The following is a 26,744-nucleotide window of genomic DNA, read 5'->3' as shown; positions in this document are numbered from 1 at the left end:
GTGCTCCCGTTCCACAGTGCAGTTCACAGGAATATCAGTTGCTGTGAAATACGGTAGTAATCCGTGTGCGGATGGAGAGATTGCGTCTTTTTATGATCCGGATCCTTGTCGCGTAGTAGGAGCCATTTTGTGGTCTTTACAGATGTAAACAGGAAATGAAACGTACGGTGATATCCGCGCGTTTTTTCTTCTTCTTCCGGGGGCGGGTGAAGCGCTTCCTGTTCTATGGGGGCGGGTGAAGCGCTTCCTGTTCTATGGGGGCGGGTGCTTTCCTTGGCGGTTGCTTGCGTAGAAGAAGAAGCGCTTCCTGTTCTACCGGGAAAAAAGATGGCGGCTGTTTACCGAAGTTGCGAGATCGAAACTTTATGAAAATTAATCGTAATAAAGCGCACCGGGTTATAAGGCGCACTGTTAGCTTTTGAGAAAATTTGTGGTTTTTAGGTGCGCTTTATAGTGCGGAAAATACGGTATGTGTCGGATGTGTTAATGTCCTTGCGTGTTACCTTAGATTGGTGTATATGTGTGTATATATGTATTAGAGATGCGCGGATAGGCAATTATTTCATCCGCAACCGCATCAGAAAGTCGTCAACCATCCGCAATCCACCCGATCTAACATTTGATCAGAACCGCATCCGCCCGCTATCCGCCCGCACCCGCCCGTTGTTATATATCTAATATAGACGATGCAAGGCATTAGTGAGGTTATAAAGCTTTTGCCTGTTAAAGAAAAGAGACTGATCCAATGCAGCATTCGCGTGCCACGCTGTCACGACCCAGACGCACACCAGTGCGCAATCATATGGGAGCCGCGCTGAGCGCACCTCCAAGCGCGTCTCGCTGCCGGCGACGGCCGGGTATATGGGCCCAACGCTCCAGCGCCATCCATTTTCAGGGCTAGTTGATTCGGCAGGTGGGTTGTTACACACTCCTTAGCGGGTTCCAACTTCCATGGCCACCGTCCTAGCTGCTGTCTATATCAAGCAGGGTGAGCCCCACCCCTTTCGTGAGCGCACTGCGCGCGGAGTGACCCCTGTTACGCGCCCCCGGCAACAGAGGAGGCGGGCAGGTAAGCTGCGTGGGCGGAGCGCGCGGAGTGACCCCTGTTACGAGCCCCCGGCCACGGGGGTGGCGGGCAGGTAAGCTGCTTACCTGCTGCGCGTGACGCCGGCCGCGGCGAAGGCGGACGAGGCGGGGTGTCGGTGCGGTGGGCGCGGTGGTGACCCTGGACGTGCGTCGGGCCCTTCTCGCGGATCGCCTCAGCTACGGCTCCCGGTGGGGCCCTCTCGGGGGAAGGGGCCTCGGTCCCGGACCCCGGCGAGGCGTCGGGGGCCTTCTCTGCTCTGTAAAAGTGTCCATCTCATTTTTTTTTTTTCTTCTGTTGTGGCATATGCAGCAGGTGCCTGCTCGTTTTTCGTATGTGGGTAACAACATTTAACTATGTATATATATTTCCGAATTGGTTTAACTGCCACCCGCCTGAATCTATTTAAAATCAAATTTTTTTAAATTTCAATCGCCCGACCCGACCTGACCCGCTGATAAAATCTAATTTTTTTAAATTTCATCCGCCCGATTCGCGGATAATCCGCGGACTCCGCGGTTGTGCTCGCAAACCGCGCATCTCTAATATGTATATATATATATATATATATATATATATATATATATATATATATATATATATATATATATATATATATATATATGTGTGTGTGTATATATATATATATATATATATATATGTGTGTGTGTATATATATATATATATATATATATGTATATATATGTGTATATGTATATATATGTGTATATGTATATATATATATATGTATATATATGTGTATATGTATATATATGTGTATATGTATATATATATATATATGTATATATATATGTATATGTATATATATGTGTATATGTATATATATATATATATATATATATATATATATATATGCATGTATGTGTATATATTATATATATATATATATATATATATATATACATATGCATGTATGTGTATATATATGTCGGCCCTGCGAAGAGGTGGCGACCTGTGCTGCTTTTTGTACAAGGTACTTTGAGATTTAAGTGTTTACAGACTTTTAATGACTTTTAAAAAAATTAAAAACTAGAAAAAAATCAAACAAATCTAGAGACTCTTAACTTCTGTCCCTTGATGTCCCTAACTAAAGAAGAGCGCTGCAGCGAGTATGACGTCACACTTGTTTCGCGCTGTTGCTCGAATTGGACTTTCTCTTTTTTAAAAGCCACCACTGTCCCCTTAAAATTTGTACATTTTGTAGATGGCTGTCTGCGGGTATATCTGCAAGATATATACAAATCACGTCCACATTGCAGACATGCTTACAACGCTCCAGACAATGGCGTGCGCGTTTTGTTTACATTTGGTTTTGGTAGCGTGGTTTTCGGTGATCAAAGTCTTTTTTCACTTGTCAATAGTGCGTAAATAATAGGCTATACTTTATATGTCAATTCATACTGTCACAACCTGCTAATTTTAATGTTTTACGTTTGTGTGGTTTGGATTTAATTTCACTTTTTCCCATGTTTGCAAACACACCGTCCGTGCCTGAATGATGATTGGTGTAAAATTAGGGAGTGGTGTTGTATGTCCGGGGAAGCACAGACTCACAAGACGAAAGTGTTTACACGGGAGGTAAAACCTGTTGGAATTGTGTCGTTGTTTATCATAAGATTGGTAATAAAAGTTAAACATAGCGTCGGACTTTGGGATTTCTTCTGGGGACTACAATACATTATATTACTTTAATTCGTTTTGAAGGTGTGATTGTAATAAAAATGCCATGGCTGCACGCCACATTCAATTACGCTAAGGGGAAATCCTGTATGTATGTGTGTGTGTGTGTGTGTGTATATATATATATATATATATATATATATGCATGTGTATGTATGTATAGGTGTGTTTGGGTGTGTATGGTATTACTTTAATTTGGTTTTAATTAGTTTTTTTCCCCTGTTTAAGCCTGAAGTTTTTCAAAAGATCTGTTTGTGAAATTGCAAAAAAACTAAACATTGTAGGCCCACTTGTATGAAAGATATTCTTTATTGAGCTCACAAGCGCAACCATCAAATGTCCTTAAATGAGGCATTGTGATTTCCGTAACAGGGCTTTTTTTGTTTGAATTTGTTACTCTAACTAAAAAAGAAGGAGACTAAAAACAGTTGTAGGGCACTTGTATATTAGTTTAAAGGGGAAAAGTTTACTGTCTAATCAGCGCGTTCATGTTTGACTTTGAGTCGTGTTTTGGTCACTTATAACCACCACAGGCATCACTTTGTCGAAGTTTTAATGCAGAAAATGGCGAGTTCTTGGTTATTTTATACCAATGTTTGGCAAAGTTTGAACTCAGCTGATGTCGATCTTTCCATTTTTATTTCCTTGCCTGCTATTTACGCTCTGCCTGCAAACCCCGCAATAAATCCAAACAGAATTATCAAAGGAGGCCACGGATTAGGTGCTAAATGCTGGATGTGCTAAAAAGAGAGCTTTGAAGTCTACGGGGGCTTTCAGGGGAAATGTCACCGTTGGAATCAAAACAAAATTTACCTGCCCTCCATTGCCCGGCTCATGCGCCCTCCAACCCTCCAATGTAGGTCGCAGTGATGCGGTTTAAACATTTGCCAATTATCAATTTTTTATGTGTTTCTTTTTTGCTTTTACCATATGGAAATGTGTGGAATTGCTGTGCAGTGGAGGTTTCAAGCCTCCTTCTAAAGATGAATGGCTGACCGCAAGCAGGCTGCCAGCAGGGGGCGTGTAAGCTTCTGCGTTGTGAATGACCCAAAAGTATACCTACTCAAGCTATTAATAGAGCAAGAAAGCAAACAACAGAAGCAACACTGTCCAAAATAGGTTGTATTTTTCAATAATTGATTAGAATCGAGGACATGACGTAGAAAGCAAGGATGGCATTGTCTGGACTAACGGCGCAGTCTACCTTACTTTGATAACACTGATGAACCGATCTTCATTTCCATAAGCCCACCGCGGCCGCTTAATAAGTAATTGGTATTCTCCGCCTGCTCTCCCGTAAACCCCGCACGCACACATTCAGAGCCCACAGCATGATCTCATTTCCTGTCTCCACACCAGTGCAAAACACACGCTGTCAAAGCAACACTTGCTCTGCTTTTCCAGACATTGTTTGGTGGAACTGCTATTGTTTCATAGTGGATCACTTCAGCACACACACACACACACACACACACACACACACACACACACACACACACACACACACACACACACACACACACACACACACACACACACACACACACACACACACACACACACACACACACACACACACACGTATGACAATTGGCTTTTGGTGTCCGCAAGAGTTTACCCTCACATGACTGTTTCATACACAAACACACACACAACATAACCCGCCTGTGGTGTAGCGATAACCGGGGCTAAAAAGAAAAAAAATAGTTCCTTTTTAATGTCATTGTAAGCCCTTGCCCTGAAGGAGGCTTTGGGTGTTTGTCTCACACAGTTTGTAGACACACAGCAAGGGGCTTCTTCTGTATTTGTGTGTTTTTGAAAAAAAAATGGTTTAATGAAAAGACGCAGAAGAGACGAGTCGGTCCCGTAAGAGTCCTTTGGGTTTCAGATGCTGGAGCAGTGGATCATTTCTTTCTAGAAGACATTGGTAGTGTTATGAGTTGTCAAAGTTGTATAACTCTTTGTAAACCCGCTAAAAAGCAACAGTACATTTTGACTAGGACTGCAGCAATGGAATATTTTAATCATTAGGTATTCTACAGAAAATTATTTGGTTTAATCGAATACTGTGATGAAACATATTTTTGTTTGGTTAAATAATATAAATGCACAAACAATACGAAATTAATAATACAATGTTGCAGGTACACGAGTGGGTCGGATTTCACCCAAGTGCAGCATATTTGTCTTTTGCTTTTAAGCACTGGATGGGGAGGTGGTTATGTCAACAACAACAAATACAAACCAGGTCTGGATGATTATTGCCTCATGTCTCATATGACCACTTCTTCTTCTTCTTCTGTGCATGTCAACCACTCTTAAAATTTGTAATACATTGTCATTTCTCGGGCTGTAACGTATGGGAATTTCATATCACGGTTATTGTGACTAAAATTATAATTATCGTGGTATTGATCAATGTGCTAAAAAAAATTCTTATACATACAGACATCTTTTGACCAAGTTATTTTTTTAAATAACCAAAATAAACAGGAACACTGTTAGAAAACCCACTATTTTGCATGTTTTTTTTTCTTATGCATATGCTAAAAATGTTGTTAATGTTAGTATTTGGTCTGTTTTAGTGACTAAGCTGTTATTGTTTTAAAGATAGTTTTTTCCTGAAACACTTTAAGATGTATTTAAATGAAAAGTACGTAACCCATTTAAATGAAAAGTACGTAACCCATAATATCTGGTATTATTCCTGGCAGGCGTTGCGGCGTCCTACTCTGTTCAACGGCCCTTGAACGCACCGTAAAAACACTCCTGTCTTTTCCTGTGATTATAGAACGATCACTCTGTATTAAGAGTTTACAGCTTGTAGGTTCAGTGTGCACAATTGAATATAAATTAGTTGCTCAGACAGTAATGTGTTTATTTAAGTGTAGATTGGGGTATGTCGATTCGTAATGGAGAAAGAAAATGTCTCTTGTTGTCATGCCAGCCAGTCAGTGAGTTTATCAAAGTGCAACTCTCGGTCACGTTTTTCGATAATTTTAATTATAAAACGGTAAACCTTACCGTGGAGAGTTTTATCGCTGTTATTATTAATACCGTTTACTGTTACAGCCCTAGTCATTACATTGTATGTGCCTTCGCTTGAGTAACACCATCAAATGTACACATTCAAGGTACTCAAATTACTCGAGGGATCTTGTCACCCCTAATTATGACTATTATTTATTTACCTTATACGGACATACATTTGTGCTTTCATGTGGCATCATGACTGCCAATGAGCTTTTATTAGTGGATTAAAAAGGAGGCAAGATGGTGTCACATGACTGGCTAAATGATATAAATGTGGTAGGAGAGTAAGCTCCATTCCTCCCATTTCCTCCTGTGTTCGATGGCTTTGTGCCTTTCTGATAACTCTCTAGTTTTTTTATACATACATATATACAGAACTTTCCTCCAGAATGTCTTATCTTTGTCCATGTGATGTCAGATGAAACGAAAATTGAGCTGTTTGGCCACAATACCCAGCAATATGTTTGGAGGAGAAAAGGTGAGGCCTTTAATCCCAGGAACACCATACATATCGTCAAGCACGGTGGTGGTAGTATTATGCTCTTGGCCTGTTTTGCTGCCAATGGAAGTGGTGCTTTACAGAGAGTAAATGGGAAAATGAAAAATGAGTACCGTATTTTCCGCACTATAAGGCGCACCTAAAAACCACAAATTTTCTCAAAAGCTAACAGTGCGCCTTATAACCCGGTGCGCTTTATTACGATTCATTTTCATAAAGTTTCGATCTCGCAACTTCGGTAAACAGCCGCCATCTTTTTTCCCGGTAGAACAGGAAGCGCTTCTTCTTCTACGCAAGCAACCGCCAAGGTAAGCACCCGCCCCCATAGAACAGGAAGCGCTACCGCCCGCCCCCGGAAGAAAAAGAAGCGCGCGGATATTTCGTTTCATTTCCTTTGTGTGTCTACATCTGTAAAGACCAGACTACAAAATGGCTCCTACTAAACGACACGCTTATAACGCAGAATTTAAACTTAAGGCAATAAGTCATGCCGAAGAACACGGAAATAGAGCAGCAGCAAGAGAATATAACATAAATGAATCAATGGTGCGTAGGTGGAGGAAGCAAGAAGATGACCTGCGCCAGTTAAAGAAGACAAAACAGAGTTTCCGAGGGAACAAAGCACGATGGCAACAGTTGGAGGACGAACTCGAACAGTGGGTTGTTGAGCAGAGAGCAGCAAGCAGAAGTGTCAGCACCATCACTATTCGAATGAAGGCAACAACGCTAGCAAGCGAACTTCACCTGGATGATTTTAAAGGTGGTGCTTCTTGGTGTTTCCGGTTTATGAAAAGACGCAATCTCTCCATCCGCACACGGACCACTATTTCACAGCAACTGCCTAACGAAAAGCTGGCTACTTTCCGTGCATATTGTAAAAAGAAGATAGCGGAAAAAAAGATCCGGCCAGAGAACATTATCAACATGGACGAGGTTCCACTGACTTTTGATATTCCTGTGAACCGCACTGTTGATACAACGGGAGCACGTACGGTGAATATTCGCACCACAGGGAATGAGAAGTCGTCCTTCACTGTGGTTCTAGCTTGCCATGCTAATGGCCAGAAACTTCCTCCCATGGTGATATTCAAAAGGAAGACCTTGCCAAAAGAGACCTTTCCAGCCGGCGTCATCATAAAAGCTAACTCGAAGGGATGGATGGATGAAGAAAAGATGAGCGAGTGGTTAAGGGAAGTTTACGCGAAGAGGCCGGGTGGCTTTTTTCACGCAGCTCCGTCCATGTTGATATACGACTCTATGCGCGCCCACATCACAGATGGTGTCAAAAAACAAGTGAAGCACACAAATACAACACTCGCCGTCATTCCGGGTGGATTAACCAAAGAACTCCAACCGCTGGATATTGGTGTCAACAGGGCATTCAAATCACGAGTGCGAACGGCGTGGGAAAAATGGATGACCGAAGGCGAACACACCTTCACTAAGACGGGCAGACAGCGCCGGACGACATACGCCAACATTTGCCAGTGGATTGTAAATGCCTGGGCAGATATTTCGGTCACAACTGTGGTCCGAGCTTTCCGGAAGGCAGGATTCACAGAACTACTGGACAACAACAGCGACACTGACTCCGATGACTTCGAAGAGACGGAGCCGGCCATTTTGGAACCCACGCTTGCGCAACTTTTCAATTCGGACACCGAAGACGAAGAATTCGAAGGATTTACCGGTACGAATGAAGAATAACTTCAGAAAGTGAGCGCTATGTTTATTTTGTGTGTTGTGACATTAACGTTCGAGCAACATTACCGGTATGTTGCTATTGCTCTACACCATTTTGAATTTTACTATGTTTGTGATTGCACATTTGTACATTTTGGGACAGAGTTGTTAGAACGCTGGTTTTCAATATATTATTAAAGTTTGACTGAACTATCTGACTGTTTTTTTGACATTCACTTTAGCGCAGCGTTTTTTTGACATTCACTTTAGCGCAGCGTAGGCGCGGCTTATAGTCCGGGGCGGCTTATTGGTGGACAAAATTATGAAATATGTAATTCATAGAAGGTGCGGCTAATAATCCGGTGCGCCTTATAGTGCGGAAAATACGGTATTACCTCCAAATTCTTCAGGACAACCTAAAATCATCAGCCCAAAGGTTGGGTCTTGGGCGCAGTTGGGTGTTCCAACGGGACAATGACCCCAAACACAAGCCAAAAGTGGTAAAGGAATGGCTAAATCAGGCTAGAATTAAGGTTTTAGAATGACCTTCCCAAAGTCCTGATTTTAAACGTGTGGACAATGCTGAAGAAACAAGTCCATGTCAGAAAACCAACACATTTAGCTGAATTGCACCAATTTTGTCAAAAGGAGTGGTCAAAAGTTCAACTAGAAGCTTGCCAGAAGCTTGTAGATGGCTACCAAAAGCGCCTTATTGTAGTGAAACTTGCCAAGGGATATGTAACCAAATATTAACATTGCTGTGTGTATACTTTTGACCCATCAGATTTGGTCACATTTTCAGTAGACCCATAATAAATTCATAAAAGAATCAAACTTCATGGATGTTTTTTGTGACCAACAAGTATGTGCTCCGCATTACCTTTAACCTGGACATGCAATAAATGATTTATAGCATGATGCAGTGTTTTTAAAATGGTCAGATTTCTGAATAATTATTTAAACTACACCCGTCCCACTCAACCAAATGTGTCTTTCCATAAAAACCCTTGTGACACACTGCTTCCACACTCACAGTAGTTGGTAAGGTAATACAAATGTGGAGGAGTTTTTTGACATTCCTTCTTCCTACAATGACTCTCCCTGAGATTTGGGTGTTTTTCACCCTACTGCTCCTGTATCGCCAACTCCTTAACCTTTTCACTCTTTATTTGTCTCGGCTTTTCCTCTGTCATGAATATGTTAATGAGAGAGACAGACTCTCTGTCAAGTGCAATTGTCATCAACACAGCCGTGTCCTCTGAGAGTTGCTGGTCTCGTCAGGAGCGAGAGAAGCGGCGTAGTAAAATATTTAATTGCTCTTTCCCTGTGATATGGGGATTTGCCACTTGAAACTGACAGACCATTTCCAGTTTACAGACCCATAAACATATGCAGCAGTATAGACGAGGGGTTTCCAAACTAAGGCATGCAGCCCAAAAAAATGGGCCGTGGTTCAGTTCATTGGGTCCCAGATTGTCAGCGTGAGCTGTATTATTGATTATTGAAGAAGGGATGCGTTGTCTTGCTAAATGGCTTTTTTGGTTTATGTTTTACGTGATTGTTGTCCTTTAACATCGTTTAATTTCTTGAGCTAAAAATGTTGGTCAAGGTGCTATTGAAGCAGTGTAGCTCTAAACATCCAGTGAATTAAACCTTGTTTTTAACATGTTTCACCATTGGTAACCAGAATTGTCCTGAAAAACACATACCTACGCTAGAGTTGGGCGATGTGGCCTAGTGGTTAGAGTGTCTGCTCTGAGATCGGTAGGTTGTGAGTTCAAACCCCGGCCGAGTCATACCATAGACTATAACAATAGGACCCATTACCTCCCTGCTTGGCACTCAGCATCAAGGGTGGGAATTGGGGGTTAAATCACCAAAAATGATTCCCGGGCGCGGCCACCGCTGCTGCCCACTGCTCCCCTCACCTCCCAGGGGGTGATCAAGGGTGATGGGTCAAATGCAAAGAATAATTTTGCCACACCTAGTGTGTGTGTGTGTGTGTGTGTGTGTGTGTGTGTGTGTGTGTGTGTGTGTGTGTGTGTGTGTGTGTGTGTGTGTGTGTGTGTGTGTGTGTGTGTGTGTGTGTGTGTGTGTGTGTGTGTGTGTGTGTGTGTGTGTGTGTGTGTGTGTGTGTGTGACAATCATTGGTACTTTACTTTAACTTTTATACGATAATGGATGTAAATTATATACATTTGCCTGACGATAGAGCTTATAATACTATTGTTAAGAAACACTGATAAAAGATGATATACGATATATAAATTATATAAATGTTGCCTACAATAGAGATTTAACACCATCGTTATATCGTGATAATGCATGTTATTGACACATCGAGATGTGTTCCGCAAATTTGACAGCGACTAGTGAACAAACGTGTCCTTAACGCAATGTAGCATTCTTGCTGGCGGCTAAAGTCTCCCCACAGTCCAAAGCCACTTCTAAATCAGCAAGGCTCGCTTCCATGGCGGCAAATAAAGATGGTTTCTTACAAGTGTCATCCCCGGAGGACGAGGAATAGGTAAACATATTCCTCTACACACAGTAGAGGAATATGTTAACCGCTAAGCTAGAGCACTTGAATGTAAACCGAGGTGGGCAGACGATAGAAATCTTAACAGTAACGATACAGAGTATAGTATCTACAGAGTATAGTATCAGTATATAGACCATGCTACCGTGGTTAGATTGATTTTTATTTTTTATTACTTGGAAATTATTTAAATACGTTATGTATTATTTCATTGATATTGTTACACCGCCTTTGTCTGATTACAGTTGTAATAAAAAATGTAACCATTCAATGGTTTTGAAATGTTCAAGTATGACTAGTACTGTCCCTGTTGGTATTAGTATTGGATCGATACCCAAATTTGTGGGTTTCCCCTAGACTGGGAGAATAAATACCGTATTTTCCGCACTATAAGGCGCACCGGATTATTAGCCGCACCTTCAATGAATGGCATATTTCATAACTTTGTCCACCAATAAGCCGCCCCGGACTATAAGCCGCGCCTACGCTGCGCTAAAGGGAATGTCAAAAAAACAGTCAGATAGGTCAGTCAAACTTTAATAATATATTAAAAACCAGCGTTCTAACAACTCTGTTCACTCCCAAAATGTACGCAAATGTGCAATCACAAACATAGTAAAATTCAAAATAGTGCAGAGCAATAGCAACATAATGTTGCTCGAACGTTAATGTCACAACACACAAAATAAACATAGCGCTCACTTTCTGAAGTTATTCTTCATTCGTAAATCCTTCGTCTTCGGTGTCCGAAGTGAAAAGTTGGGCAAATTTACGATCCACTGGCAGATGTTGGCGTCGTCTGGCGCTGCCTCCTCGTCTTAGTGAAGGTGTGTTCGCCTTCTGTCATCCATTGTTCCCACGCAGTTAGCAGTCTAGCTTCGAATGCCCTGTTGACACCAATATCTAGCGGCTGGAGGTCTTTTGTCAATCCACCCGGAATGACGGCGAGTATTGAATTAAGCGCGTAAGCGTGTCTCTCAATGTGCTGTTATGAGCTAGCAAATATAACAACTACACTACCCAGCATGCAACGATAGTTACGAGCATGCGCGGTAGCCCTGAGAAGCGTTGTATGCTGGCAGTTAGCACGCTGTGAGTAAACGTTGAGAACTCAGTTAACACGCCTCGTCTGCATTATTTATAATTAGACAGACAACACACTTAATAGGAGCCATTTTGGGGTCTTTACATAAACACACAAATGGAAATGAAACGTCACATATCCCAGCATGCACCGCGCGCTTCTTCTACGGGGAAAAAAGATGGCGGCTGTTTACCGTAGTTGCGAGACCTAAACTTTATGAAAATGAATCTTAATATTTATCCATATATAAAGCGCACCGGGTTATAAGGCGCACTGTCAGCTTTTGAGAAAATTTGTGGTTTTTAGGTGCGCCTTATAGTGCGGAAAATACGGTAGATTTGACATGTGTTTGCCTTTTTACTTTACAACACATATTTGGGAATATATGTTTTAAAATTTGAATTTAGTGGAAGCAAGTCACATTTATAGAATGTGTTCTTTTTATGTTTGAAGATGAATGTGTTGTCATTCATCAGGTTATTGTTATTCTTATGGAATTTAACTGATCAGTTGTCTCAGAAGATGTTTGGCCTCCCATCCGAGTAGTTTTCATCAGTTCATGTTGATAGACTTAGCTTAGAAAGATCTTGTTTGTGCGCTTGGTGCCAAGGTCCTAACTTTTTTATCCTCTTACATTTGGAGAAGCCTATGCACGGGAAGGAATGTTTTGTTCTTTTTGTAAAAAAAAAAAAAAAAAAAGAATGTGTCCACCAACTTGTTAACCATATAATTGAATTATTCATATACACTGTATCGAATCATATGGAACTGTTCATACACTAAATAAAATCGTATCAAATCCTCCATACACTAAATTGAATCGCATCAAATTGTTCTGTTTTATAAATTAATTGTTTTTTAATTACATCGTAATTCCCTTTCGATACTTTTCTAAATAAAGAGGACCACAAAAAATGGCATTGTTGGCTTTATTTTAACAACAAATCTTACGGTACGTTAAACATAGGTTTCTTATTGCAATCAAAGAACAATTTTGTCCTTAAATAAAATAGTGACCATACAAGACAACTTGTCTTTTAGTATTAAGTAAGCAAACAAAGGCTCCTAATTTGTCTGACGTATGCAGTAACACATTTTGTCATTTCTCATTCTATTATTTTGTGAAATATATGAGGGACAAGCTGTAAAAATGAATTATTAATCCACTTGTTCATTTACTGTTAATATATGGTTACCGGTATTTTCCGTTTCAACATGTTACATCTACACTTTTGTTAAAATGTAATAATAATTTATTCTTCTGTTATTTGGATACTTTACATTAGTTTTGGATGATGCCACAAATTTAGGTATCGAGCCGATACCAAGTAGTTACAGGATCATACATTGGTCATATTCAAAGTCCTCATGTGTCCAGGAATGTATTTCCTGAGTTTATAAACATAATATGAATTTTACAAAAAGGAAAAAAGATTTTGTGACGATAAAAAATATCCATGTTATCATAGTAATATCGACTAGATACACTATTATACTTGGTATCATTACAGCAGGTGTCAAGTTTAGATCCACTCATGGCATTTGTTTAAATTCAGTCGCACTAGCTTTTGTTAGCTGTGACGCCAGTTTTATCCTACTATGGTGTGTAGTGACGCATGTTTAGATATACCTAGTCCTGCAGGGATGATACTTGTAAGAAACTCACTTTATTAATAGCTAAAACACTGCTGACTGCGGATGGATGTTCGCTGCTAGCTAGCCATGTCTTAATGCACCTCTTCCTGAGGGCGTTTCAGTGTTATAAGTTCACATTTATCGTTAGTTTTTAGGCCAAAATGCGTCCGTTCTCCTTTTTCTGTCTACACACTGTCTGCTTGTAAGTACTCCGTGATTGTGCGCTGCCGTCACGGAATCGATACTTTTCAGAGTATAGCACCGTTTTTGATTGTTGGGTTATACTTGTATAGCGCTTTTCTACCTTCAAGGTACTCAAAGCGCTTTGACAGTATTTCCACATTCACCCATTCACACACACATTCACACACTGATGGCGGGAGCTGCCATGCAAGGCGCTAACCAGCAGCCATCAGGAGCAAGGGGTGAAGCGTCTTGCCCAAGGACACAACGGACGTGACTAGGATGGTAAAAAGTGGGGATTGAACCCCAGTAACCAGCAACCCTCCGATTGCTGGCACGGCCACTCTACCAACTTCGCCACGCCGTCCCGTGATACTATACTAGTACCGGTATACCGTACAACCCTAATATATATGTACCGTATTTTTCGGACTATAAGTCGCAGTTTTTTTCATAGTTTGGCCGGGCTCCAGTGCGACATATATGTATTTTTCCTTTTTTATTATGCATTTTCGGCAGGTGCGACTTATACTCCGGTGCGACTTATACTCCGAAAAATACGGTATATATATATATATATATATATATATATATATATATATATATATATATATATATATATATATATATATATATAAATATACACACACACTGTAACTACCTGCTGGTGTTAATGTTTGCATGGTTTTGATTTGACGTTATTTTTTCCCATGTTTGCATGGTTTTGATTTGATGTTAGTTTTTCCCATGTTTGCATGGTTTTGATTTGATGATAGTTTTTCCCATGTTTGCATGGTTTTGATTTGACATTAGTTTTTCCCATGTTTGCATGGTTTTGATTTGATGTTAGTTTTTCCCATGTTTGCAAGCACGCCGTCTGTGCCTGAAAGCGGATGGGCAGAGAATGAGGAAGTAGTGTTGTGTGTCTGGGGAAGCACAGAGACGAAAGTTTATGCACGGGAGGTAGAACATGTTGAAATTGTGCAGTTTATCATAAGATTGGCAATAAAAGATAAAAATAGCTTCAGACTTTGTGGTGATGTCTTCTGGTGGTTACAATACATTATAATACTTACATTTTTTTTTCAAGTAAAAGAAATCAAATCAAATCAAATCAACTTTATTTATAAAGAAAAACAAACTTTTGGCGGCAATTTAAATGTTTGTGTATTATTGGCTGACCTTAAAAGACGTTTCCCTTCTGCATCCCGCTGCAAACAATTTCTCTCTCGTAAATAAATAGCCCATTGCACCAGTCATCCTGCTTACTGTAAGATGGTTTCATGGTATTCTTCATCTCAGCGTAGGGCATGTCTTCCCAACAGGGGACATTTAGAATGGCAGCCAGGACTTTTTATTTTGACTGTCCCCCCATGTCCTTGTGTGTATTTAAGTGTTTTAAATATGTGAAACCCATGTAATTAAACATGACTTGGGCTTGATGTCCCTGTTGCAGAGGCACCAGTGCAGCGGAGTGCATAAGCAGATGTGACTGCGTTTTAAGAATTTAATGCTGCTGTGTCAAGGCTCGTCGTCTCCGCTCCACAGATGAACAGGCGGTGTCTTTGTCAAGGCAAACTTTTTACACTTCTCCCCTCTGCCATTGTGCACTAGAAAAGTAATCATATCACATTTGAGCAGTGTCAGACATCTCCCAGCCATCGCGCTCGCTGAATGCATAGTTTAAAACACCGGTGCCGTTTCTATCTTTATCTGTTACACATCACTGCGCCGCTCCTTCTCTAGCCCCTTTCTGTCTCTTTTTTTTAATTTTGGAAGCTGTTGGATTATTCCAACACATTTCCCCTTTATCCCATTGGAAGGCAGTTCCAAGTGGGGAGGATTACCTCCGTTTATCCCTTTTTCCTTTTAGTACAATTTCACAAAGCAAGTCACAAAACAAAAGCAGGCTTTGATAAGACATTTCAATTGCATGCAACCTCACACAACCTCTGAACTTCTCTGGAGCTACAATCCTGCTTCTTTTTGTCACATTTTCTTCAATATGTGGATGTACTACAATGGCTGCATTTGTAATACACTTTCTAGGGCTGCACGAGTGCTGCTGGCACAGGGTAGCTCCGGTTCACAGAAGAAAATAAGACATTCTGAAGCAGAGTGTGATATTCTAAGCTACTGTACTATGGGAACATGTTATCAAATAATGCATACTATCATTTCTAGTGATGGGTAATTGACGCCTACGTGAGTGTGCGCACACGCACTGGGTGTATGGACACTGCACTGATACTATGTTGGTGATTGGTGTCATCTGCTGCGTTTTACCTGCAACCAACATTCTTAGTTAGCAATTAATAGCCGCACCCACTAAATTTTGAAGAAGAAAACATCATATACTGGCTGCACCGGACTATGAGCCACAGATATATCCTGATATGGTGTGAAATGAGATATTTACATAAACATATTCTGTAAATGTTTTTTTACATACCATAATCATTTCCAAAAGGTGCCTGTAACACAGCAGAAAAACGGCCGACCAAACAAAACATAAGTCATTAATGTTTTTCTTTATTCATCTTTTGAATGAAGATGAATAAGATTTTCCCTTTTAGGTTAAAATGTTATTTTTTTGTTTTTTGTTTTTTAATTATTATTATTATTATTTTTATTTTTTTATTTTTTCCATCCATCCATTTCTACCGCTTGTCCCTTTTGTGGTCGTGGGGGGTGCTGGAGCCTTTCTCAGCTGCATTCGGTCGGAAGGCGGGGTACACCCTGGACAAGTCGCCACCTCATCACAGGGCCAACACAGATAGACAGACATTCACACACTGGGGCCAATTTATTGTTAATTATTTTATTATGTATTTATTTTTTTAAATGTATTTTCTCTTTTTTAATAAGGTTCAAGATGTTTGTTGGGATTCTTCTTCCTTGTACTTTTTAGACACTTTGGAGTTTGAACAGTTTCTTAAAGTGGCTCATTCTAGTACATTGTTTGATTCATTTGCTTAAGCCATTCCATAATTTAGCCGCTCGCGAAGAAAATTCCATAGATTAGCTGCCCTTTTGTATAAACCGCAGGGTTCAAAGTCTGGGGAAAAAATTAGCGGCTTATTTTTATATTATATTTTTTTCCCAAATGAATAGCTGCGCAGAAAGGAATATGAAACGTTCAACTCTGTTCAATGAGCCAAATAGTAAACAGGAAAATAACATTTACCTTTTTTGGTTTTGGTGCTATAAGAGAAAAATGTTCTCACACAAAATTGTCATTTTTCTTGGTTCTATTTATACCAGAAGTGTCGACATGTTTTCTAGCGAGGACCTCATACAAACAAAATTGAAGTATGTGGGGACCCACTTTGTTACATATTGTGGATTAAAGACAGTGTTGGGTTAGTTACTGAAAACCAGTAACTAGTTACTTTACTAGTTACTTTATTTCAAATGTAACTCAGTTACTAACTCAGTTACTTACACCAAAAAGTAATGCGTTACTGTGAAAAGTAACTATTTAGTTACTTCTTTTTTTCTTCTTTTTTTTTTAAAGCTCCCATTAATGCCCTTTTTGCCTTCATTTCAGTACTGTTATTGCACTGGAGAATAATACAATCTGTTGATCAACTTGACATACATTTTTATTTTCCTTTTAACATAATTAATGAAAAACAGTGCAACATAAAAAGGCATTCCTCCTTTCTTTAAACTTGGACCAATGACCATTAATAAAAAACAAGTTTAAGTGCAACATAAGAAGGCACATCATCTTCCTTGAAACATAGGTAGTGAAATAAAGCCTGACATCTGGAGTGATGCTGCTGTCTTCCACACTTGGAGCCATGGATTGTAGAATCCTTGTTTTCAGTGGCAGGATCATTGACACAGATGGTGAAGTTTCAGTGCTCAGTAGAGATGGAACACTTTTGAGGGGTTTAAGCACCTGGAGGACCTCATCTGCCACTCTCACATCATCATCAGACAGGGTGACATTTGTCTTCAGGGTGTTGTGGGTCAATGCAGAGTATATAGCTGCCTGCTGCTCCAACATATCATAAGTGGAGTTCCACCTCGTTGGGACATCATGTATGAGCAGGCAGCTTTAGCATTTCTTGCTTTGTCTTAAGCACATGAGCAGCTGTTGTGCTTGGGTGGAAGTAAGAAACCTTCCTGATCCTCCCAAAGAGGCGCTCCATCCTATTGACTGAGATTCCCTTCTGTGATGCCAAATTCACTACATGTGCAAAGCACCTATCTGTGGTCCCAGTCCTGCCTCATTCTCTGTAATTATTAGATTTTTGGCATTATCACGTGTGACTGGGATATCTTTATCTTCCATTCCTCCACTGCTTGTGTCAGTACCTGCGCAAGGTGACTCTCGTAGAGGGGGCGTGTCTTCTCATCTCCCAGTCTGCTGTGATGAAGTGAGCGCTTATAGTTCCGCTGGACGTCCACCCGTCTGTCATGAGCGCAACAGCTGATGCTCGGGATAGTTCATCCACAACTTTTTTCTTCTCCTGCTCATAAAGATCTGGCACAATCTTATTGCTGAAGTGGGTGCGCGACGGGATGTCGTAACGTGGTTCAAGCACGTTCAGCATGTCTTTAAAACCCTCGTTTTGCACAACCGAGTCTGCACTTATAAACACACCGATTCAATGGCGGGGGCGTTCAAGCTCCTCCGTTACTCCGCTCGCCATGACCACGCTGTGTGTGGACTGAACGTGCCAACAACTCTTTTTTTTTGTTTCATGTATCAAACCGCGGATCACGTGATCCACCCACACACACATAGACCGCGCCTCTTTTCTTCTCTCCGGCTTGTGACAGAGGAAGATTCAGAAGAACGTCACCGCAGCGCTTCTGTTTCTAGCCGATACTACATCAAAAGTAACGTAAAATAACGCAATAACGCATCATGTAGTAACGGTAACTAAATTACTGAATTAAAAAAAACGCGTTAGATTACTAGTTACCGCCGAAACTAACGGCGTTACAGTAACGCGTTACTTTGTAACGCGTTAGTCCCAACACTGATTAAAGATACCAAAACCAATTCACTGTAGGAAAATCAATATATGCCAAACTCTGAACAAAACAGCAACAGATTAACTTTGTGTTATAGGTAAGAAAATTTGTGTCATAGGAATATTATTACGATTCTTTACTAATGAGTATTGTGCCAGCGAAAACCTATTTGAGGGCTTTAGCAAACTCAAACACTTTTCATATCTTGTTGGAAATGTGTACGCATATTAATCTTGACAGAGCCCATGGAAATCATCAAAGACCATTGGGATGCAAAGGCCGTCAGCCATTCTGGTTTTTAGGTCCCATTTTGGGGGTGTTTGCTTTGGTCTCGTTTCTTTTTTTTTTTTTGCTACGTTCTAAGAATGTATAGAATGTGTACCAGGCCAATAAAAAATTAGCTGTAGGACACACTTTAGACACTCCTGATATAAATCGATAATAAAAAGATAAACCAATGGCAAATGCGGTATGCCACGATCCTGACTTCATTTAGTACAAGTAGTCCCTTGTGAGCCGAAGAAGTGCTTTCTGATAAAACATGCGCTTTAAAGTCAATTAACACAGCAGTTGTATCAGTAATGTGTTTTTACTTAAAATGTGACACACATCAAGGGACACAGTATCACTCCTTGTTTCATAATGCATCAATGCGTCACTATGGTTTGACCAATTCTTAATTATTGCTCTTAATTTTTCATCAATGTTCTAAACCCCTTTTTCCATGCATATGTTGTGCCATAAGTGGATCAAGCTGACAACGTAATGTCTCTTTAGACAGCAAACTAATTTTCGAGTGAATCTACAGCACCCCTGCTGTTTAAAGCCAAGTAGTGCGCTCTATACCTTTGCGTTATTTCTTGTCTTGTTTGCGTTTATCAATGTGTTGTGTAAAAGATTTAGCAATATAAAATGGAGTATTTTTCATAACATTTTGCACTTTCTTTTTCTGTTGGCAGTATAACTTTGTGGGTAGAATCCTGGGCCCTCGGGGACTCACGGCCAAACAGTTGGAAGCAGAGACGGGATGTAAAATCATGGTGCGAGGCAAAAGCTCCATGCGAGACAAAAAGAAGGTAAGCATATATCAGTGTATTTTACCCCTCATTATTTTTTGAAAGTGCGCTCCCTCGGCGCAGCCAAGTCACGGCTCGGTGCAAATAAAAAAACATTTTGGTGTTACATTAATTATTGCTCTGCAAAGACGTTTAAGGTCAATATTTCTTAGTTTCTGACGCAGATATTAAAAACCACTCTCCCGTGACCCTTGTCGCAACACAAGATTGTGTCACATGGCGGCTGGACATTGACATGTGATCTGTTGCAAAAGGCTGTGCAGTGGAAAGTACGGAAAGCAGTAGCAAAGCAGGACGGCAGACGGCCAAGGCCATGGGCAGCCTCTATTTCTGGAGTCATTGAGCTGAGGTTGGAGGCATAAAAGGCTAATGCCATGTGTGTTTATGTCCCAACATTCCAATGGTAGACACAATGCTTTTTTCCCCCTGCCTTCTTTATTCGCTGCTAGTAGACTTCATGGCTATATTGAAGTATTATAAGTAAAATGCTCAAGTAAAAAACACTTAATGTTATATTTTTAGCATGAAACCTAGAGATTATTTTAGTGCAAGAGACTCATATTTGTTTTGATCTTTTCTAAGTGTTCTTTGCAAAGTTTTTTTAATGTAATTGGGATTTCATTATTTTAGTCCATGTTTACGTTGTGTTTTTTTTGTTTTTTTTGCCCATGTCTGATTTTTTTTGAATGTCTGCGTGAACAGTACAATTCCGATAATTAAAAAAAAAAATCCTACCCAGGTCTCTTTTGTATGTGACCATTAATCCGGTACCTAGCCGATACTCAGTGGCCTAGTGGTTAGAGTGTCCGCCCTGAGATCGGTAGGTTGTGAGTTCAAACACCGGCCGAGTCATACCAAAGACTATAAAAATGGGACCCATTACCTCCCTGCTTGGCACTCAGCATCAAGGGTTGGAATTGGGGGTTAAATCACCAAAAATGATTCCCGGGCACGGCACCGCTGCTGCCCACTGCTCCCCTCACCTCCCAGGGGGTGAACAAGGGGATGGGTCAAATGCAGAGGACACATTTCACCACACTTAGTGTGTGCGTGTGCGTGTGTGTGTGTGTGTGTGTGTGTGTGTGTGTGTGTGTGTGTGTGTGTGTGTGTGTGTGTGTGTGTGACAATCATTGGTACTTTAACTTTAACAAGTGCAGTCTTAATGCTTGGGTTGCATTTAACCAGGGATCTAACGATAAATGGTATTCATGATAATCTAACGATAAATGGTATTCATGATAAACTGGTGTAAAACTCCCAACGGTTTATATTACACTTTTGAATTAAAATTATCAAACTGTGATTGACACTTTGATAAACTCACAGACCGGTGAGCATTAGCTCGGTAGCTAGCTTAATTGCTAATATGAATAAAAGAGACATAAGAAACGACATACCCCAATCAAAGCTTATAAAAACACATTGCTGTCTGACGACAGTTTGATCAATCTTCAGAATCAAAGCCTTTTTATTTTGTAAACAAACTGCAGTGTGTGTGATGATATGCTACTCAACGACACATCCTCTGTTCGCATTTTTTCCATAATGTGAACAACTACATCGAAAGGTCAGATTTGAGCAAAAAATCAGAATATTACCCTACACTGTGAACATAACCTTAGTTTGCATGTGTTCTGTTCGTACTTGACTGTGTTGTCGTTGCTTTTCAGCGTCCTCTGCAGTGGGCATTTGTTTTGGTGTTTTTGTTTTGTCCGAGTTAAACATTTGGAGGGATTTAGTCTTTTAGATTTTTTTCATACGGACAAATGTTCATCAGAAAAAATCTATGATTTGGCCAAAGTGGACACATTTTTTTTTTGCAATCTCAGAGTAGAAGATGAAATACAAAATACCCTATTTTATCATATAAGGCGCACTTAAAATCCTTTCATTTTCTCAAAAATCAACAGTGTGCCTTATAACCTCGTGCGCCTAATGTACGGAATAATTCTGGTTGTGCTTACCGACCTCGAAGCTATTTTATTTGGTACATGGTGTAATAAGTGTTACTAGTAGATGGCAGTCACACAAGAGACGTGTAGATTGCAAGATGATGCCAGTAAACAAAACCAAAACTTGAAATGTTCCATTTAGAATATAGAACATTACACAATATTATGCAAAACCAAACTTTTCTTACCTTCTGGTACCTGCTGATGTGTATGTAAGGATCTGCACAAGTCCTGAAAATTTGCGCGCGCCCGCCATCTGTGCCGACGCCGTAATCAGTAAGCTGCTTCTTTTTCTCCATCTTCTTGTTATGGGGCATACATCCTCCACTGTTGCCATTTCTAGTATAAAGTAACGTAAAGTTCTAAAGCTAAAAACTACTAGTGTAGTGGGTTTATATAATTCACTCACAGAACTTTTGTTATTAGAGAGTTCCGGCCGGACGATTTTGCACGGGGCGTTGTTGTTGCACTAGTGAGCCACAAATGAGGAGATGCTGCTTGGTTGTTGATTTAAGTAAAGTTTGAATGTCATTAAAACAGTTAGCACCATCTTTTGACACTTCTTCCACTCCCGTCCTTGCACGCGACACTGCTACAACAAAGATGACGGGGAGAAGACGCTGTTGAAGTGAAGCCACGTAAATAAGACCGCCCACAAAACGGCGGATCCTGAAGCGACTTGAAGATGATCTGTAAAACATAATCTATGCAACACTTTGACCAAAGAACCACCATTACATGTTATGTAGACTACACGGAAGTGTTTTAAATATAGAAAAAAATCATAATATGACCTCTTTAATGCGCCCTATAATCCGATGCGCCTTTTGTATGAAAATTGACCTGAATAGACCTGCTCATCGGCAGTGCGCCTCCATAATCCGGTGCGCCCTATGGTCCGAAAAAGACGGTATTCTTAAAGGGGAACATTATCACCAGACCTATGTAAGCGTCAATATATACCTTGATGTTGCAGAAAAAAGACCATATATTTTTTTAACCGATTTCCGAACTCTAAATGGGTGAATTTTGGCGAATTAAACGCCTTTACGTTGTGACGTCACATCGGGAAGCAATCCGCCATTTTCTCACTTTCGTCGGTGTGTTGTTGGAGGGTGTAACAACACGAACAGGGACGGATTCAAGTTGCACCAGTGGCCCAAAGATGCAAAAGTGGCAAGAAATTGGACGAAATTTGTTCAAAATACGAAGGTGTGGGGAAAGCCGACGAAATGGTCAGTCGTTTGTTCCGCACACTTTACCGACGAAAGCCATGCTACGACAGAGATGGCAAGAATGTGTGGATGTCCTGCGACACTCAAAGCAGATGCATTTCCAACGATAAAGACCCTAGCTTCCCTGGCCTGCTGACATCAACTCCAAAACTGGACAGATCAGCTTTCAGGAAAAGAGAGCGGATGAGGGTATGTCTACAGAATATATTAATTGATTAAAACTTTATTCATTACTGGCGGTTTTACGTAAATTATTATACATAAACTGTGTTTACCAATAATTTTTAAATTTTTTTATTTTTTTCAATCATTCGAGTAGTCTTGTGTAGTGCAGTATTTTGTGTCTATTTAGGTATGGTTAACCTGAGTGCTGAAATCGTGGAAAAATATATGTTCTTCGCGCGCCTGAAATGGGCTGTCTGCACTCTCAAAGTGCATGTTGTTGCCAAATGTATTTCATATGCTGTAAACCTAGTTCATAGTTGTTAGTTTCCTTTAATGCCAAACAAACACATACCAATCGTTGGTTAGAAGGCGATCGCCGAATTCGTCCTCGCTTTCTCCCGTGTCGCTGGCTGTTGTGTCGTTTTCGTCGGTTTCGCTTGCATACGGTTCAAACCGATATGGCTCAATAGCTTCAGTTTCTTCTTCAATTTCGTTATTGCTACCTTCCTCCACACTACAACCATCCGTTTTAATACATGCGTAATCTGTTGAATCGCTTAAGCCACTGAAATCCGAGTCTGAATCCGAGCTAATGTCGCTACATCTTGCTGTTCTATCCGCCATGTTTGTTTGTTTCACTGTGTGACGTCACAGGAAAATGGACGGGTGTATATAACGATGGTTAAAATCAGGCAATTTGAAGCTTTTTTTAGGGATATTGCGTGATGGGTAAAATTATGAAAAAAACTCCGAAAAATAAAATAAGCCATTGGGAACTGATTTTTAATGGTTTTAACCCTTCTGAAATTGTGATAATGTTCCCCTTTAATTGTAGCTTTTGTGTTTATTTACATTGGGGATGTAACGATATAAACAATTCATATCTCGGATATCGTGACCAAAATTATCACGGCTACCATTTTTATGACAGTATTTTTAAATGAACTCAAAAAGTATATGTACACACACTGAAATCTTTTCACAAAGTAAGTTTTAAAAAAAACAACTAAAATAGACACATTGTTAGAAAACTTATAATTTTGCATGTTTTGTGTTTCTTTTGCTTCTCTCAGTCTTACTATTTATGTTTTAATGGTTAAGCTTTTATTGTTTTAAATATTGGTTTGTACTGTAGCACTTCTAAGATTTATTTAAATGAGAAGTGCATAACAAATACAATATATTATTATTGTTATTGTTTATCCTTGGCAGGCATTAAGGAATCTTACCCTGTTCACAGGTCCTTGAACGCACCGTAAAAACACTTCCTCTAATACCTTTCGTATTAGTATCAGTATAAAACGATCATTTGTTTTAAGAGAGCACAGGTTCAATGTGCACGATTGAATTGAAGTTTCTCAGAAGGCAATGTGTTCATAAAAGTTAAGATTGTGGTTTCTCAATGGGGAAAGACAGTCATGGCTCTTGTTTTCATGTTAGCATTTAAGCTAGTGAGCTGGCCCCAGTCTGTCCGTGAGTTGATCAAAGTGCAGTTATCAATGACTTTTTTTTGTTAATTTTAAGGAGTCTTAAGGAGTGTGTTTTAGCACGGTTATCAATAAATGTTTTTATCATACTTTACGTAAACTGCAAAGAGGATGTGGTGTTATTTAGAATAATTAGTTTTTACTTTTAATTATTTGGCGCGCTTGAGGAAGAAGGTCAATTTAGCTCTCTTTGACCAAACGGTCGTTGTCAACAAGTACATTGCAAAAAAACTGCAGCCACAGAACCAATGTTGTAATAGCAGTAAAGAGCAAACTGCTCAGTCAGCAAAGTCTAAGTCTAACACATACAAGTTTTCACACCAACCACTGAGTTTTATAGTGCATGTAAAGCTATATAAAGCTGCCAAGTGCCGACCACTTCAAATGTAGTTATCGGCATCTTGTGGAATTGTTCCAAGCACTGCATCTTCACGGGTTAATTTTTGCATATGTGACAATATTTAAAAAATGGTACCCTTAGGATTAATAAATACCGGTACCACGCTACGATGCAACATGTCCATTCTGGAACACTTCTTCCTCTTCATCTTATCTTTCTCTTTCTTTTTCGCCTGCACATCCTCGCTGTCCTCCAGTGATGCTTTATTGTATTACATTTGCATAAGTCAGAGAAAATTTATTTTATCCCTTTCATTGTGGGAAGACAATTTATCTGCACACTCTTTCTCTCAAACACACAAGCGTGTGCGCGCGCACACACACAATGCCCACACGGTGCATCGTTACACAAACATTTCGTGCGTGCAGACAAGCACACTTTCGGCTGAGTCATAATCTTAGAAGCTGCCTGTTGGCTGCAGGGCCAACATTTTTTTTTTCTTGTTCTTTTTTTATGAAACCCTTCCATTCTTATTTTAATTTCTCTCTCTCTCTCTCTCTCTCTCTCTCTCTCTCTCTCTCTCTCTCTCTCTCTCTCTTTCCTATGGAGTGTGTTCATTAGAAGAGAAGAGAATAAGGACACTCTACTCGCTCTTCACAATTAGATCCACACGTTGGTCCCATGTGCACGCCAGGTTCCCGTCTCCTCTAATTACATGATTTGTCTTTTGCCCTTCAGTATCTTACTATTTTAAAAGATCATGATGGTCATGTGACATTTGTACAGATCAAACCGTTGAGGTTTATTGAACAAGATTATTGTTAACTGTGTTTCGAAGCAGTTACAGCAATGGAGTGCACCAGATTATCTTTTCAAATTTGTAATATAATATAATATAATGAAACTTTTTCAAAATCAGTAACAAAAGCTCCTCTTGGCTGATGTAAAAATGTTTTGTTTGTTTAGTAAATACATTTTTGAACATTTTGAACTGAGTCAGAATTGCAATTCTGATGTGAATCGATTTTTTTTCTGGCACCCCTAAAAAAACAAGTGTTTTTTCCTATAAAACAAGTTTTATATTCGGGGTCTAGAAATTTGTACAATGCAATTTAGCAGATTTAACATAACCACACAACAATACTGCACTGATACTTTTTGTTTCATAATGGTCATTTGCCATCTGCTGGATTAGAATAGTCACTACAATTGACGTGCAAATAAAAAAAAATGTTAAAGATCCCCATTAGCTGATCATTAGTAATAGCTGTTCTTCCTGTGGTGCAACATTTCAGAAATACACTTTGATACACACACAGCATTAAGACAAAAGAGAATACACACATATTCAAACATGACAATAACACCACATCTAAAATTAAACAGCTCCACGTTAATATCATTAAATACTAGTTTTGCTAGGGCAGCACGGTGGGAGAGGGGTTAGTGCGTCTGCCGCACAATACGAAGGCCCTGAGTAGTCCTGGGTTCAATCCCGGGCTCGGGATATTTCTGTGTGGAGTTTGCATGTTCTCCCCGTGACTGCGTGGGTTCCCTTCGGGTACTCCGGCTTCCTCCCACCTCCAAAAACATGCACCTGGGGATAAGTTGATTGGCAACACTAAATTGGCCCTAGTGTGTGAATGTGAGTGTGAATGTTGTCTGTCTATCTGTGTTGGCCCTGTGATGAGATGGCGACTTGTCCAGGGTGTACCCCGCCTTCCGCCCGATTGTAGCTGAGATAGGCTCCAGCGACCCCAAAGGGAATAAGCGGTAGAAAATGGATGGACTAGTTTTACTAATTTAGGGTGAAACAATAGCCATAAAATAACAATTAACAGAAAAGTCAAAATCCTAACTAAACAGGTACAAATTATTTGCATGCTATAAAAAAACAAAAAAAACTAAAAAAGTCCAAAAAGTAAAGACTTTATAAAGTCTTATTTTTTCTTTTTTTAGAAAAAGTTACAAAACCACATATGCGGTCCTCTCCAAGGTTTCTCAAAGTCATTCACATCGATGTCCCACTGGGGTGAGTTTTTCCTTGCCCTTATGT

At 40.1% G+C, this 26,744-nt stretch overlaps 1 protein-coding gene across 5 annotated transcripts in view; it reads left to right on the top strand.

Moving 5' to 3' along the window:
- qkia (QKI, KH domain containing, RNA binding a) overlaps positions 1 to 26,744 on the top strand; it is a 148,856-nt gene that overhangs the window by 55,383 nt on the left and 66,729 nt on the right. For all 5 annotated transcript variants that reach the window (XM_061968208.2, XM_061968210.2, XM_061968206.2 and 2 more), the window contains exon 3: positions 19,393 to 19,509. In XM_061968208.2, the coding sequence (XP_061824192.1) occupies positions 19,393 to 19,509 (117 nt within the window). The remainder of the gene's footprint in view (positions 1 to 19,392; positions 19,510 to 26,744) is intronic.

This window comes from Nerophis lumbriciformis, linkage group LG08 (genome assembly GCF_033978685.3).
Source record: "Nerophis lumbriciformis linkage group LG08, RoL_Nlum_v2.1, whole genome shotgun sequence".
NCBI classification, from domain to species: Eukaryota; Metazoa; Chordata; class Actinopteri; order Syngnathiformes; family Syngnathidae; genus Nerophis; species Nerophis lumbriciformis.
Note: the sequence above shows the minus strand (reverse complement) of the source record. Positions and strands in the feature narration are given on the sequence as shown.